This window comes from Glandiceps talaboti, chromosome 12 (genome assembly GCF_964340395.1).
Source record: "Glandiceps talaboti chromosome 12, keGlaTala1.1, whole genome shotgun sequence".
In the NCBI taxonomy this organism is placed as follows: domain Eukaryota; kingdom Metazoa; phylum Hemichordata; class Enteropneusta; family Spengelidae; genus Glandiceps; species Glandiceps talaboti.
In genome coordinates, this window is record NC_135560.1 from 2,148,556 (window position 1) to 2,164,210 (window position 15,655).

General features: G+C 36.3%; 1 protein-coding gene across 1 annotated transcript in view; it reads right to left on the minus strand.

Moving 5' to 3' along the window:
- The window catches only part of LOC144443201 (integrator complex subunit 11-like), a 50,284-nt gene extending 40,111 nt beyond the window's left edge, over positions 1–10,173 (minus strand). The window contains exons 1-4 of the mRNA XM_078132594.1: positions 9,915–10,173; positions 8,708–8,719; positions 7,684–7,769; positions 5,600–5,673 (exon numbers count right to left, since the gene is read on the minus strand). Of these exons, the coding sequence (XP_077988720.1) occupies positions 5,600–5,673; positions 7,684–7,769; positions 8,708–8,719; positions 9,915–9,942 (200 nt within the window). The 5' untranslated portion in view covers positions 9,943–10,173. The remainder of the gene's footprint in view (positions 1–5,599; positions 5,674–7,683; positions 7,770–8,707; positions 8,720–9,914) is intronic.
- Positions 10,174–15,655: the final 5,482 nt, after the last annotated feature.

Sequence of the window (15,655 nt, forward strand, 5' to 3'; positions counted from 1 at the left end):
ATCACATGTAATACTGGCATTTTGACATGTAGTGCTAGCATTATCACATGTAGTGCTGACATTATCACATGTAGTGCTGGCAATATCATATGTAGTACCACAGGGGGCAGCGAGCATGTAATTGATTAATTGATCGATCAATCGATCGATCAATTGATTGATTGATTTATTATTTGGTTGATTTTTGTGGTGCAATATAACTTATTTTGTGTGTGATATTGATCAATTCCCTCACTGAGTTTTGTGGTGATATAAAACTTTTTTCTCTCTTTCCTTGTCTAGTTTTCTCTCTTTCAGCTGTATGTAATTCTCTCTTTAATAATCAATAAATCGATCGATCGATCAATTAATCAATTACATGCTCGCTGCCCCCTATGGTAGTACTGGCAGAATCACATATAGTACTGACATTATCACATGTAGTACTGACATTATCACATGTAGTACTGACATTATCACATGTAGTGCTGACATTATCACATGTAGTACTGACATTATCACATGTAGTACTGACATTATCACATGTAGTGCTGACATTATCACATGTAGTGCTGACATTATCATATGTGTTTGTATGAATCGCTTGAGTGTAATATACAATGTAGTACAACGGCCATGTAGTGTTTGTATTATAAGATGTACTGCTGAAATTATCACATGTAGTACTGACATTATCACATGTACTGCTGAAATTATCACATGTAGTACTGACATTATCACATGTACTGCTGACATTATCACATGCAGTGCTGGCAGTATCACATGTAGTGCTGACATTATCACATGTACTGGCAGAATCACATGTAGTGATGGCATTATCACATGTAGTATACATGTATATACATTTATCACATATATATGTGCATATCTTCTACTGTGTGACATCAAACAGGGAGTGATTTCAGAGCATATCACCCTCTTCTACCGGAACTTTTTTCACTCACGCTACGATCAAGTTATCGTAATAATAATGTACTTTCAAAATGTAAATACACACATTACATACATCCTTGGGTGGCATGAGTTTTATGCATAGAGGTTCCTTTATTTGTATTTAATAGCTTTGATATATTTTATCGAAAAATCATGTAGATTATGGCAATATTTATGGAGCAACAGTAAGCTTATTTCCGATTTACTGTTGAAATCTGTGCTCCGAACTTACACATTCTGAGCGAATAAAATAAAAATGACAGAACAAAAGTTGCATTCATTCCCTTGCAGTTTTCATAAAATTCGATCCAAAATTGTTGAAAAAATATTTTAAAAAACATTATTATGTGATAAATATATAATCTCACGATCTCAAATACAGTGAAAGGTTACATGGCAAACGGTAATCAATCTATGAATATGAAGTATAACTAGTTTACACTGATTGGAGATAATTTTTGAACTCTTTTTGGAAATGACTTCTGCTATTTATTTTATGGATGTTGATAGGGATGCTGTTCCATAATTTAGCACTAGTCTTGAATACTTGACAGTGAACTAGTCAGTCCCATGGTTTGCTTTTGGGATGGTAAGGTCATTTATGGCACTCTGTTGTGTTGATATGATCAGATAGAGAGTTACCATTATCACAAAGTTCAACTTGACAGCGTGGATACAAAGGTGAAAGTACTACGGGCGAAAACTGCACTGAGAACAAAGGAAAGATATTCTCGGGTGTACATCAGATCATGCAAATCACACGCCGAGCGGCTTATTGAGATGAACTTCAAAACTATTTTGAAGGACATGCCAGGTGGTTCTGAGTACAGATTTACCGGCAGTGGACGTCTATACAAGAGAACAGAAGGAGAACAGTTACACCCTCGTAATCCTCATGCCGAAACACATGGATGAGTTTCCAACCAGCCCCAAGGGTCAACCATTTCGATATCACAGTGGAATATCAACGGTTGGACTGCAAACAATAGAGATTTGATAAAGAATATAATTTACTGTCAAAATTCCGATATTTTCTGTCTGAATGAGACTCATTTGAGACCAACTGAATCCATCCAAATTAGTGGTTACACCTGGTTTGGTTCTAATAGAGTTGCAGTTCATAAAAATGCCATTCGTGCATCAGGTGGGGTGGGTATTCTTGTAAAGAATAATTTATTTAATTCATATTCAGTTTCCATATGTGATAAATCTCACGACGGTATACTTGGTCTTAAGTTTGTTAACAAGTTTACTGATTACAGCTTCCTAGTCTACGCATGCTACTTATCTCCCGAAAACTCCGTTTGGGGAAGAAATTCTACCAATTTTTTTAGCCACCTAATTTGTCAATTATATATGAATTGTCAAGTTGATAATGTCATCATTTGTGGAGATTTAAATGGCAGAGTTGGTTCTTTACTTGATTACATTCCAGATGTTGATGATATAAATGAGAGATTTCATCTTGACAATACCGTAAACAAACATGGCGAAAGCTTATTGGAATTTTTGAAAGACACAAAGACGTGTATTTTGAATGGTAGAGTGTCTCCAGAAAACAATAACTTTACGTCTATTTCTCACAGGGGGAAATCAGTAGTTGATTATTTCATTTTGTCACATGAGAATGTTAAATATTGTAAAGAGTTTCATGTATTACCAGTTACTCAGTTAATTGATACTTATGGTCTGCATGGTCTGTTAAGTGACAGTGCGTTACCTGACCATTCTGTACTCTCTGTTTTATTTTCAACTTCTGACTCAATTATTTATACGCCTCACTCTGATGGGCCAAGTAACCCTGCTGACGGTGACCGTCAAAGAAAGTATAATGTCTCTAGTATTCCAGCAGATTTTCTTGACTCTGATATGTACAGAAATGCGATCATTCAAATTATTGATTCCATTCAAGCGCGTCGACAAAATCAATTGGATATTGACAACACATATAGTTTATTTTGTCAATGTATTTTTCATGAAATGGATCTCAAACTTGATCATAGAGACGTCCCAGCAACTACTAAGAGGTTGAAAATTTCTAAGCTATTTTGGACAGATGAGTTAACTAATCTCTGGAAAGATATGAGGACGATGGAACGGCGTTTTTTGAGTTGTAAATCACATTCAAAAAAGAGTCATGTAGATAGCAAACAAAATTTTCTAAGTGCTCAGCGAAGGTTTGATAAAAAATACAGAAGCGAAAAAAGGGCATATTATAAGCGAATTATGTCAAATATTGAAAATCTGAATACTGAAAATCCCACTGAATTTTGGCGTCACATTAATAAATTGGGTCCCAAGTCAAACAAAGACATTCCATTACAAGTCTATGGAGAAAATAACTCTATTACATGTGATTTAAACGAAGTATTGAGGAAATGGAAAAATGATTTTGAAGGTCTTTATAATTTATCAATCGGTGATATGGAATCTGATTTTGATGATTCTTTTTATGCTAGTGTTATAAATACAAAAGTTCATCTTGAAAATGTGTGTAATGGGAACAATTCTAGTATTAATAATTCTCTGAATGCTGAAATATCTTTAGATGAAGTTGTGAAAGTGGTAAATCACTCAAAACGTAATAAGGCTATAGGTCCTGACAAGATACCATACGAGATCCTGAAAAATGAACGTGCGATTAATTTATTATGTCTCCTTTTCCGTTTTTGTTTTAGTTGTGGTAAAGTTCCCTCTATGTGGGGGAATGCAATTATTAAGCCAATTCCAAAATGTTCTTTATCAGACCCTCGTGTACCATTGAATTATAGAGGAATTAGTCTGTTGTCCAATGTCAGTAAACTTTACTCTGTAGTTTTAAACAACAGACTGACCAATTTTCTTGACTCAGAAAACATTATTGTTGATGAACAGAATGGATTTAGAAAAGCAAGAGCGTGCATTGATCATATCTATGCACTTACATTTATAATTAGAAATAGAAAAGCACAAGGTCTGCCCACTTTTTCTGCTTTTATTGATATGAAAAAAGCATTTGACTGGGTTGACAGAGATCTATTGTTTTTCAAATTACTAAATAATGGTATAAATGGGCCTTTTTATGAATCTATCAAAAGTATGTATAGTAAACCACTTTCTTGTATTAATTTGAATGGTAATTTGACACCTTGGTTTTCAACATCTCATGGTGTTAGACAAGGTGATGTGTTGTCTCCTACACTTTTTTCAATCTTTGTAAATGATTTGGCGACTGAGATAAATGATTTAGGTCTGGGTATCCCGGTAGGGGAGTCTCTGGTCAACATTTTGTTATATGCCGATGACATTGTTGTTTTAGCTGAAAATGAGGCAAACCTTCAAAATGTCCTTGATCATTTGCGAAATTGGTGTAGGAGATGGCAAATGATGGTAAATAAATCAAAAACGCAAATTGTTCATTTTAGAATCAAAGGGAGAACTTTAACTAATGTTTCTTTTCATTTTGGTAATGCAGACCTGGATGTTGTATCGAAGTATAAGTACTTAGGTGTAGTACTGGATGAATTTTTAGACTATGATGTAACTGCTGAAACTCTCTCAAATGGTGCTGGGAGAGCTCTTGGTGCCGTAATTTCAAAAATTCATAGGTTTAAAGATTTCAGGTATAATACTTTTACAACTCTTTTTCACTCATGTGTAGTCCCAATATTGGATTATTGTTCTGGCATTTGGGGTTTTAAATCCAAGTCGAAATGTAACGCCATTCAAAATCGGGCTATGAGATATTTTCTCGGTGTCCATAAATTCGCTCCGATACTTGCTGTTAATGGCGATATGGGCTGGGACAGTTGTCTGATAAGGCACAAGCTTAATATGGCCAGATTATGGAATCGTTTATTATCTATGTCAGATAACAGGATAACCAAACAAGTGTTTTTATGGGACTACGAGTTAAATTCAAAAAATTGGGCCCAGGATATGTTGAAATTATTTACAGACAAGGAATTTTTCATAATATGGAGACATGTAATATTTCGTTTGTGAAAGAAAAACTGAGAACCTTTCATGGTAATAATTGGGAAATTAATGTGAAAGAAAAGCCTAAGTTAAAAACATATGTTACTTTCAAAAAACATTATGGTTTGGAAAATTATTTAACGTATAATTTGTCACGTGGTAAGCGATCACTTTTAGCTCAGCTCAGACTAGGTATTCTTCCTTTAAAAATTGAAACTGGTAGATTTTCTAATTTAGACAGGGAGGAAAGACTTTGTGATTTCTGCAAAGACGCAGTTGAAGATGAGATACATTTCCTTTTTCACTGTGGACTTTATCATGAATTTCGAGAGTTTCTGTTTTCAAAAGCTAGGGAAATATCTCCTCACTTTGACACAAGAGACGTTGTCGAAAACCTAGATTTTTTAATGACAAACATGCCATTTGACCTAGCAAATTTTGTTAGCGATGCTTTTTGTAAGAGAAAGGAATTTATGTACAATGTTTAAATATGTACGCTTACTTATTCATAAGTTAAAGATTTGTATTACTTTAGTGTCTTGTAAGCCCTAGGGGCTGGGTGTGGCTATGGGTAAGTCCACACATGACACTTTAATAAATAAACATAACATAACATAACATAATATAACATAACATAACATATCACACAAAGAGCCATTTTGATTACATGAAGTACAGATAACTTTATAAAACAGACTGTTTAAGCTACCTTATAATGACACAGTCCAAATGTTCTGTAAGGGTTCCCATCCGAGTTATAAAGGAAAAATCTGGAAAACGTCTCTGTGAAAGAAATGAATTCAAACAAACTTAGAATTAAAACATAGCAAAGAAGCCATCTGAAACATACTGTGTGATAGAGGGGGACATTTGCTTGAATGGGCTATTGCATAACATTGATACTCAGACAGATATGATAAACTATCCCTACTGTGTGACAGAGGGGGACATTGTTTGAAAGGTCTACTGATATAATGAGATATGATATAACTATCTGTACTGTGTGACAGAGGGTGACATTATTTGAAAGGTCTATTGATATAATGAGATATGATAACACTATCTACTGTGTGACAGAGGGGGACATTATTTGAAAGGTCTATTGATATAATGATATATGATAACACTATCTACTGTGTGACAGAGGGGGACATTATTTGAAAGGTCTATTGATATAATGATATATGATAACACTATCTACTGTGTGACAGAGGGTGACATTATTTGAAAGGTCTATTGATATACTGAGATATGATAACACTATCTACTGTGTGACAGAGGGTGACATTATGTGAAAGGTCTATTGATATAATGATATATGATAACACTACCTCTACTGTGTGACAGAGGGGGACATTGTTTGAAAGGTCTATTGATATAATGAGATATGATAACACTATCTGTACTGTGTGACAGAGGGTGACATTATTTGAAGGTCTATTGATATAATGAGATATGATAACACTATCTACTGTGTGACAGAGGGTGACATTATTTGAAAGGTCTATTGATATAATGATATATGATAACACTATCTACTGTGTGACAGAGGGTGACATTATGTGAAAGGTCTATTGATAAAATGATATATGATAACACTACCTCTACTGTGTGACAGAGGGGGACATTGTTTGAAAGGTCTATTGATATAATGAGATATGATGACACTATGTACAGCTTTATTGTATCCTATCAACATACTGTACTTTTTATAGAACACTGTCTAAAAACATATTACTACATTTAGATCAAACAATGAATATATTGTTCATCCTGACAGATTTTAAGGTAACTATTTCACATCTATTTGTACTTCAAACAAAACTATCCTCAAAAATAATCATGCACAAGATGGTTATTTTAATAGTCCTGAATATGTATCAATAGTACATGCAGGAAAGGAATATAGTACTTGGCACATGTCTAAATAATAACATAAAATAAATGAAAATGCTCCGTATATCTTTGTATGATCCATAGATGTAGGAAGTTTCATTGAATTTGTGCAGCCATTCTGCATGTATAGCTCTATATATAAAGTCATTAATTATGTAAATTATCATTAATTATGCAAGCCACTCCCACCAAAAACTATCAGTACAGTGACTGCAATGCACTCATGCCTTTCATTATAATGTGCAGCCGTTCTACATTACAAAACTTAGCTAAATATGCAACTTTAAAATGTCTTTCTGTACTGTCGCAATCAATATCTGTAGCAAGTTTACTTGAATTCGGTACTATCCTGGCTATATAAATTATGTAAATGTATCTCTTATTGCAAGAGTTCATCAAATATGCAAATGAGCAATTAATTGACTCCATACCATCATATCTTTGTGCAGTCAATATCTTTAGCAAGTTTTATCAAATTTGGGGGTCTTTCTTGGAATAGGCCCTAATTGCCAAAGTTTGTTAATTATGCAAATGAGCAATTAATTGACAGCACTTAATTTCTGTATGAACTATCATATCTCTGTATGATCAATATCTGTGGCAAGTTTCATCAAATTTGATAAAGCCATACTGGCTGCATAACATGAGTTACAAACATTTATTAATTATGCAAATTAGCTCTTAATTAAATTCACACAAGTTAACAACTTTCAATGCTGTTATACCTTTGTATGATCCATAGATGTAGCAACTTTCATTGAAATTAGTGCAGCCATTGTGCATGTATAGCCCCATTTATAAAATCATTACTGTAAATTAACATTAATTTTGTAAGCCACTCCAACCAAAAACTAATCAGCACTAACTGTAACCCATATGCATGTCTACAATACTCACCTCATCATTGTAACCCATATGCATACCACAATCTAACATGATGTTCTTTCCACCAAAAGACACTAGTATACAACTTCTCCCAACATCTAAATTAAAACAAACAAGTCATTGATAATGACACAGTTCATCCTATATTTACATGACAACACAGTTCATCCTATATCTACATGACAACATAGTTCATCCTGTATTTACATGACAGCACAGTTCATCCTGTATTTGCATGACAACACAGTTCATCCTATATTTACATGACAGCACAGTTCATCCTGTATTTGCATGACAACACAGTTCATCCTATATTTACATGACAGCACAGTTCATCCTGTATTTGCATAACACAGTTCATCCTATATTTACATGACAACACAGTTCATCCTATATCTACATGACAACATAGTTCATCCTATATTTACATGACAGCACTGTTCATCCTATATTTACATGACAACACAGTTCATCCTATATTTACATGACAACATAGTTCATCCTATATCTACATGACAACATAGTTCATCCTGTATTTACATGACAGCACAGTTCATCCTATATCTACATGACAACATAGTTCATCCTGTATTTACATGACAGCACAGTTCATCCTGTATTTGCATGACAACACAGTTCATCCTATATTTACATGACAGCACAGTTCATCCTATATCTACATGACAACATAGTTCATCCTGTATTTACATGACAGCACAGTTCATCCTGTATTTGCATGACAACACAGTTCATCCTATATTTACATGACAGCACAGTTCATCCTGTATTTGCATGACAACATAGTTCATCCTGTATTTACATGACAGCACAGTTCATCCTGTATTTACATGACAGCACTGTTCGTCATATATCTACATCACAGCACTGTTCATCCTATATCTACATCACAGCACTGTTCATCCTATATCTACATCACAGCACTGTTCATCCTATATCTACATCATAGCACTGTTCGTCATATATCTACAAATGACATTTTATAAGCTAATAGACAGAGATAATTTAAAAGGCTTACCTTGCCCTGCGCCTGTAAAAATGAAAAATATTGAGATGATAAGGTAGGGAACAAATAATGGGTACAGGAATAACCATCATTCAAATTACAATAACACATACAAAATGGCGGTTAATCTTCGCCGTCTCAACAAAGTCAATTTGCTCAAACGTTTTTAAAATACTATCATGTCAACTGCTACTACTACAGGAGCCTTCAGTAATATTAATTAACATGACGGAGGGCTGGGGGAATGGGGGGGGGGGGTTACCTTTTACAAATTGGGTCCTCAAGGAGAACCATATTTTACAAAATGGAAATTAGGGGAGGGGCCCGTTTTACATTGTACTCATTTTTATCTAACTTTGCATTGTTTTGTGATTTTGGCATGATCCCATCGCTGTCTCCAGTTCCAAATCCTACTCCTACCACGTCCCACCACTGCCACCACTGTAAAGTAGTAATGTCATAACATATCAGTGAAGTGCAGTGAATTAATTGTTAGTTGTGATGTGAGGAGAGGAGTAGGTCTCACAGTAGTAAAGGGGGGAACAGTGTGGCCAAGATATTGGGGATAATGAAGTGGAGATGTTGAACTCAGTCCTGAGGTGCAATGTCAGTGCTGTGCTCACCCAGTCTTTGGGAGTTCTGGTCTTCAGCTCAGCCAATGGATCCAAACACAGTCGGTCATTGATTTAATATGGTAATAGTGGGAAACAATAATGCCTTTAAAAACTATCAATGTGGTGGGATTTACTACAGGAAAATTCCATGTCTCTAGAGGGTTTGGAAGTCAGGACCTCCTGGTAACTAATCTTGAGCTCTAACAACTAAGGAAGGTGGTGTTAAAAAATGTGTTTCATTTCAATATTTGAACTGGGGAGGGTCATATTTCAGAGAGAAAGGAAATTGAGGGTCACTTTTTAGCACAATGGACTTGGAGGAGGGTCACATTTCATGGCACAGACCTGGTTTGATTTCCCAAAGCCCTCCTCCCTTGTAATTACTGAAGGCACCCTAAATGTAATGTTTGTTGTATATACTGCACTCGTCTTACTAATGCATTACCGATAATTCTTGGAGTGGATGTCTATTTTGTCCCCCCCCCCCCCCCCGGGTCAGGTATCATTAGTACAAGTCTCTTCGATCTACACATAAGTATAGTTACTGTATCTGACATGATGGACACTGCAAATAAAGTGGATATAACAGGAATACTAATAATTACCTAGCGGTACTACTCTGATGTCTGTCATCTTTGGCTGGTACTAGTACACTGTACTTCCTAACAATGCACCGTGTAGTGCGGACGGGAGACAGCCGAACTGTGTGAAGCTTGTGATAATTTCTGACTGTTGTCACTATCTTGGCATAAAGACTATAAGTTTAAGTTATTATCTTGTATCTAAGTTGTTGTATTTTCTTAACTTTACGACTTATGTCAAAGCGATGAAGAAGCCAAGGCTGTAATGCTGGAGCACCGGGGTCATGCACGACGCCATGATTATGTCAAAGGTTATTGGGCGATACTACTTTGTCAGGTCATAGGGTGAACCTATGTACCATGGGGTGAAGAGAGAGAGAGAGAGAGAGAGAGAGAGAGAGAGAGAGAGAGAGAGAGAGAGAGAGAGAGAGAGAGAGAGAGAGAGAGAGAGAGAGAGAGAGAGAGAGAGAGAGAGAGAGAGAGAGAGAGAGAGAGGGGGGGGGTATTGTATAATATACTTTTGCGTGCATTAAATCTAGTTTTCATTGACAAATTACAAATTTTCACCTGCTATTTAATTTGGGGGGGGGGGGGGTTCAAAAAAATGTCGAAATTGGGAAAAAAATCTGCTGACCAACACAAGACAGGAAAAAATTGTTTTCGGGTGTGCTTTAAAAAGATTGTTGGCTTGCAAATGCAGAAACTTAGCTTCAAATGTCAAATTCCAAGGTGCATTTCTGGTGGAGGCACTTACACTTTTACAAAGTCTTGTAAAGTTTCTTGTCAAAGATTAATACTAGCGTTTGGCAGATGCTGAACAAAATTAAACAGAACAGTACCATCATATCAAATTATGAACTTCCGATACTGACCTGACTTAGACAGTACCTTTACATCGTAGGACTTCGTGCAATGTGTGTGTGTGTGTGTGTGTCTCTCTCTCTCTCTCTCTCTCTCTCTCTCTCTCTCTCTCTCTCTCTCTCTCTCTCTCTCTCTCTCTCTCTCTCTCTCTCTCTCTCTCTCTCTCTCTCTCTCTCTCTCTCTCTCTCTCTCGCAGGACTAATATCTTGACCATTACATCACTGTTTGCAGGCATGAGGTTTACACTATTAAATTTGATAACAAGTTCCCTCTCAGTAACAGTACGCCTGCGGGGGGGGGGGGGCAGCTGAAAGAAAAAACGACACTTTTTGAATACATAGCGATGTTATTAAGATCGTTATTTACGTGACGATTCCTAGCATACGCGATTCAAATTGATGGTGCATGCGCACTATTGACTGTACACTGACTCCTCGCTAATCTTATATCTCTATTGTACGCTGGCCTAACTTTGACTGAATTGTGTCCATTTAAAAATTGTAACTGTTTGTAACAAATTAAAAGAAGTGCGCACATGCACTGTGCGTTTTCCTCGAGTAACAGTAGGCATGATAAAAGTCTCCTGCATTTGAAGATAGCGAGTCGCAATTATAATGTCAACCAGTGAAACTCCGCCTGCTATGCTGCATGCAGTGACTCCGAAGATGCGCTCGATCTTATATTAAAACATTTCATACTGATAAAACGGCAGGTCTCTTTTTGGAATATTTGGTGGCCCTGAAAAAATATTAAACTAGGTACGCAGTTTAAGATCCATTCTTTGAAGATACACTTTCAATAATTGTGTTCGACGTTGTCTTTGGCTAAAATGTTGTTTGATATAATTATCTCATTGCACTGACACTAGCATTATTCCGCAATTCATTTTGAAGCGACAATTTGCTATGGAAAGAATGGCCGTGAATTTGTAAACAGAGCTGTACCTTCGACATCAAAATCCAAACTTCAATTTCCATTATAATGATGATGACAAGGAGAATCCACTGAGTTCACCTTGGGTTCCAACATAAACGCGGCCATAAAAGTTTTAGGAGTCCGGTAAAGAAAATTGTTATTTTGTTGTGTTACTTATGAGAAAGCACCATCCATTTTTTCCCTTTGAATGTGACATCTTTTCGGCAAGTACTTTGAAAGATACGACATTAGGCCAGAAAAAAATGAAAAAGCTGTTCAACCTACCCATATATTTTTCTGTGGTGACGGGCAATATATCCTCATGCGGGCTTCGCATTTGTTTTCAAAATTAAGGATATGTCAATAGTTCATGTAACAATACACATTTGAGTCTATTCCAAATTATATTATATCTTATACAGTGGTTTACTTGGTTCTGATGATGCATACAAGCATGAATTGAGATTAAATTAAGCTGTTGCATATCCAATGTGCACTAAAACGAATTGAACAAAAGTTTACGACCATTGGAGTGGCCATCAAAAGTCTGAAAGTTTTGAAATGTTTTGCTTTGGGATTTTTTTAGAACCAAATTAAACTTCAGGAGAAGTCATTTACAAAGTGCACATCCGCAAAATATCTTTCAGCTTTGCCACAACAAAAATACACTTCCAGATAATATGTAATGCATATCATAATTGTTTAAATTCTGGTATTTTATTACCATATTCAAGCATTGTAAGACTTTAAATTATGTCTATGGTTTGATATTTTATGCCTCTAAATGGCCTCCTACACTGTCTGTACCTATGAAGACAAACTGCAAGAGCTGAATAAGTTCTATCTAAACTCAACCTGAAATATCTTGCTAACATTATATATGGTTTGTATTATCCTTGTCAAACATTGTGAAAAAATGAAATCGACCTACCTACCCAATGAGATGGGTTAGGTTACCCGTTGACCATCATTTTTTCTAGTCTTGTATATGATATTTAATTGCGTATACTAAAATAGATATCATGTAAAGTGTGTGCAAATTGATGTAGATTAAGACCTTTCTAAATTTTAAATGCATGATTGCACCAAGACAAAGTGCTGCCCCCCCCCCCCCCCCCCCTTGGCAATTTGGTCAGGCTACGGCCCTGCACAATCTGATTAAAATCCGATGTAGATGCCGGCTAATCGTGCATTGCTATCTTACCATCGTTATTTAGCTTGATTTGACCTTCGTAGTACATGTTTACATTTTTTAGCCTGATCGTAGAGGAGGCGATCAGGCTAAAAAATGTAAACATGTACTACGAAGGTCAATTCAAGCTAAAGAACGATGGTAAGATAGCAATGCACGATTAGCCGACATCTACATCGGATTTTAATCAGATTGCGGCCCTGCAGTAACATCACTGAGGAAGAACGCGATGCTATTTCATCTCTTTGAAAGCGTGATGATATTGTTGATAAAGGCGGAGCGGTAGTTGTTTGGCATAAAGATCAAAGAGACAACTTTTAAACACGTTTTTTTACCAGGAATTGGAAGGTGATACTACAGAAGACGTGCAACGCGAGATTATGGATATTGTTAACCGTTAACGCTTTCATATCCGCTGGCTAATTACCAACAGATCTGGAGCACGTATTAAACCTTATAGTCCGTCTACTTAGGACAGCCGTGTTTTATCTACTACCCAAGATACATATTAAGGTTAATATTCATGGTAGACCCATCGTCTCAGCCTGTAACTGCCCTACGGAACACATCGTATATACAAGCATTTTAATATCTTACGTTCTTATAGAGATACCAATTCATTATTTCCTGAAGTACCTTTAACAGTTTGGCGTCGTGATACCAGTCTTAGAGATACTAGTATGGTGGTCCGTACAGAACAATATTGACATGGACTGGAAGTTAATGCTGGTTCATTTCCATATAGTACTAACGTAGTGCATTGCATTACATGCCAGAAATGTTTTTTTTTTATATAGGTTCGACTGTACGTCGTCTTGGTGATCGTTTCGTGGAACATCTCCTTCTGACCAGACAAAAGAATCGTAAATATCCCGTATCTATGCATTTTATTACCAACGATCATAGTGTATCAGATATGTCTATTTCAGGAATTTGTAAGGTTTCTGGTGATGAGAAACTATTGAGGTTGAAGGAAGGGGAAATCATTTTCCCCCTCGAAACGCTGGAACACCTTGGAATTAATAGATTATTCACATCATTCCCAGTCTAATCACGCTTATTTTAGATTTCAGGCGTGTTCTATTGGGTTCGATCTATTTGGTGCGTGCGAATATTAGAACTTTTCACCCGTATAACCACATGGGGGGGGGGGGGGCAGCGAGCATGTAATTGATTGATCGATCGATCGATCGATTGATCACTCGATCGGTCGATCGATTGATTGATTGATTGATTTATTATGTGGTTGAATGATTGATCGATTGAATGATCAATTTTTGTGGTGCAATATAACTTATTTTGTATGTGATATTGATCAATTCACTCATTGAGTTTTAAATACCACAATTTTACTCGCGGCAATACATTAAAGTAGATCAAAATGTGATTTAAAATGCTGTCAGAAATGTAAAGGACACAAGTCTCAGCATCACTTGCAAGAATTTAATCCCACCGCTGACACCAATGTTAAATGTTTTTGAGACATTGGTTACTTCCCACTACTACTGCCATGTGGATGTGTGTGAAGGTACACGCGCACTCCCGAAATTGTCCGGACTGAGGTGATGTTCTCCATAGCATTATCCCTAGTATTTTACCCAACTGTTCATTTTACACCTGTGAGACTCACTCCTCTCCTCACACCATAAATGACAATTTAGCATGTCAGCAGCTATTTGGCTGTTGTTATGGGTCATGGTCATGGTTGTTGGGTATTTGCATAATTTTTTTGAATGTTTACACACTTGCCTACCAGATGATGTTGTTATTTGAGCAAAATATACTGCCATTCGGTTGTTGCTAAGGGCGTGGTCATGGTTGCTAGGGCCAATTGTGTCAAAATATTTTGAAGAAAATCTGCAGAATAACACTTCTAGAAACATCTCACCAAGTTTCAGTCTCACTGACCAAGTAATTATTGAGATAACTTTTTGATCAAGATTCACATTTTTACACCTAATTTGCATATTACTAATGAGATCATTATGTGCTTAATATTTCTTCATCTATACACCCACAGATGCATCCCTCTTAACTTTCAGCCCAATCTGCCTAGTAGTTTTGGAATTATAGGTTTTTGACCAAAAAGACACATTTTTAGCCCTAATTTGCATATTACTAAGGGAATCATCATGTCATGAACAAATCTTAATTTACTCACATCTTAGAATGTTCCCACCAAATTTCATGCCAATTTGCACAGTAGTTTTGGAGTTTAAGTTTTTTGACCAAAATATACGGGACACTGCTGTCATGCACTGCTGTGGAGTGTACCGATTGAATAGCGCCCCCGACGTCGTAGAATTTACTTCTCTGGCTTGTCTCGAGATCGAATGATTCGAATCTTGGAATTTGAACCTCCACGAGCTCAGCATTTGCTCAATTTGCTCAATTTGCTCATTTGCTAAAAAAGAAGGGGTAGGACACTTTTTCGTCGTAAGCTTGAAACCACATCGCCCTTGTTCACTGACGCTTTCTGTTTCGGGCAATTGCAAACTTACGAGTATTTGTTTGCTCAGTCAAATGATGTTGTTACGTTTTCTCTTTCATTCAAAGGTATATTTTGAAGAGACACAGATATGACGACTAATGTTTAATGATTATTTTTACGTAATTTTATGAAAATTATATAGACCGGAATCGACTGTGTGTTCGAGCCTACCGCAACTCTACGGCACCAAATATTGATTAAACCAAGATATTATCAATTGTGTTTTTGTTTATATCCCTCGCAAAAGACGCAAAGAACATCCGAGGGCTAGCTGATAGACTAGCCAAGCAGCGGAGCGCGTCAGCT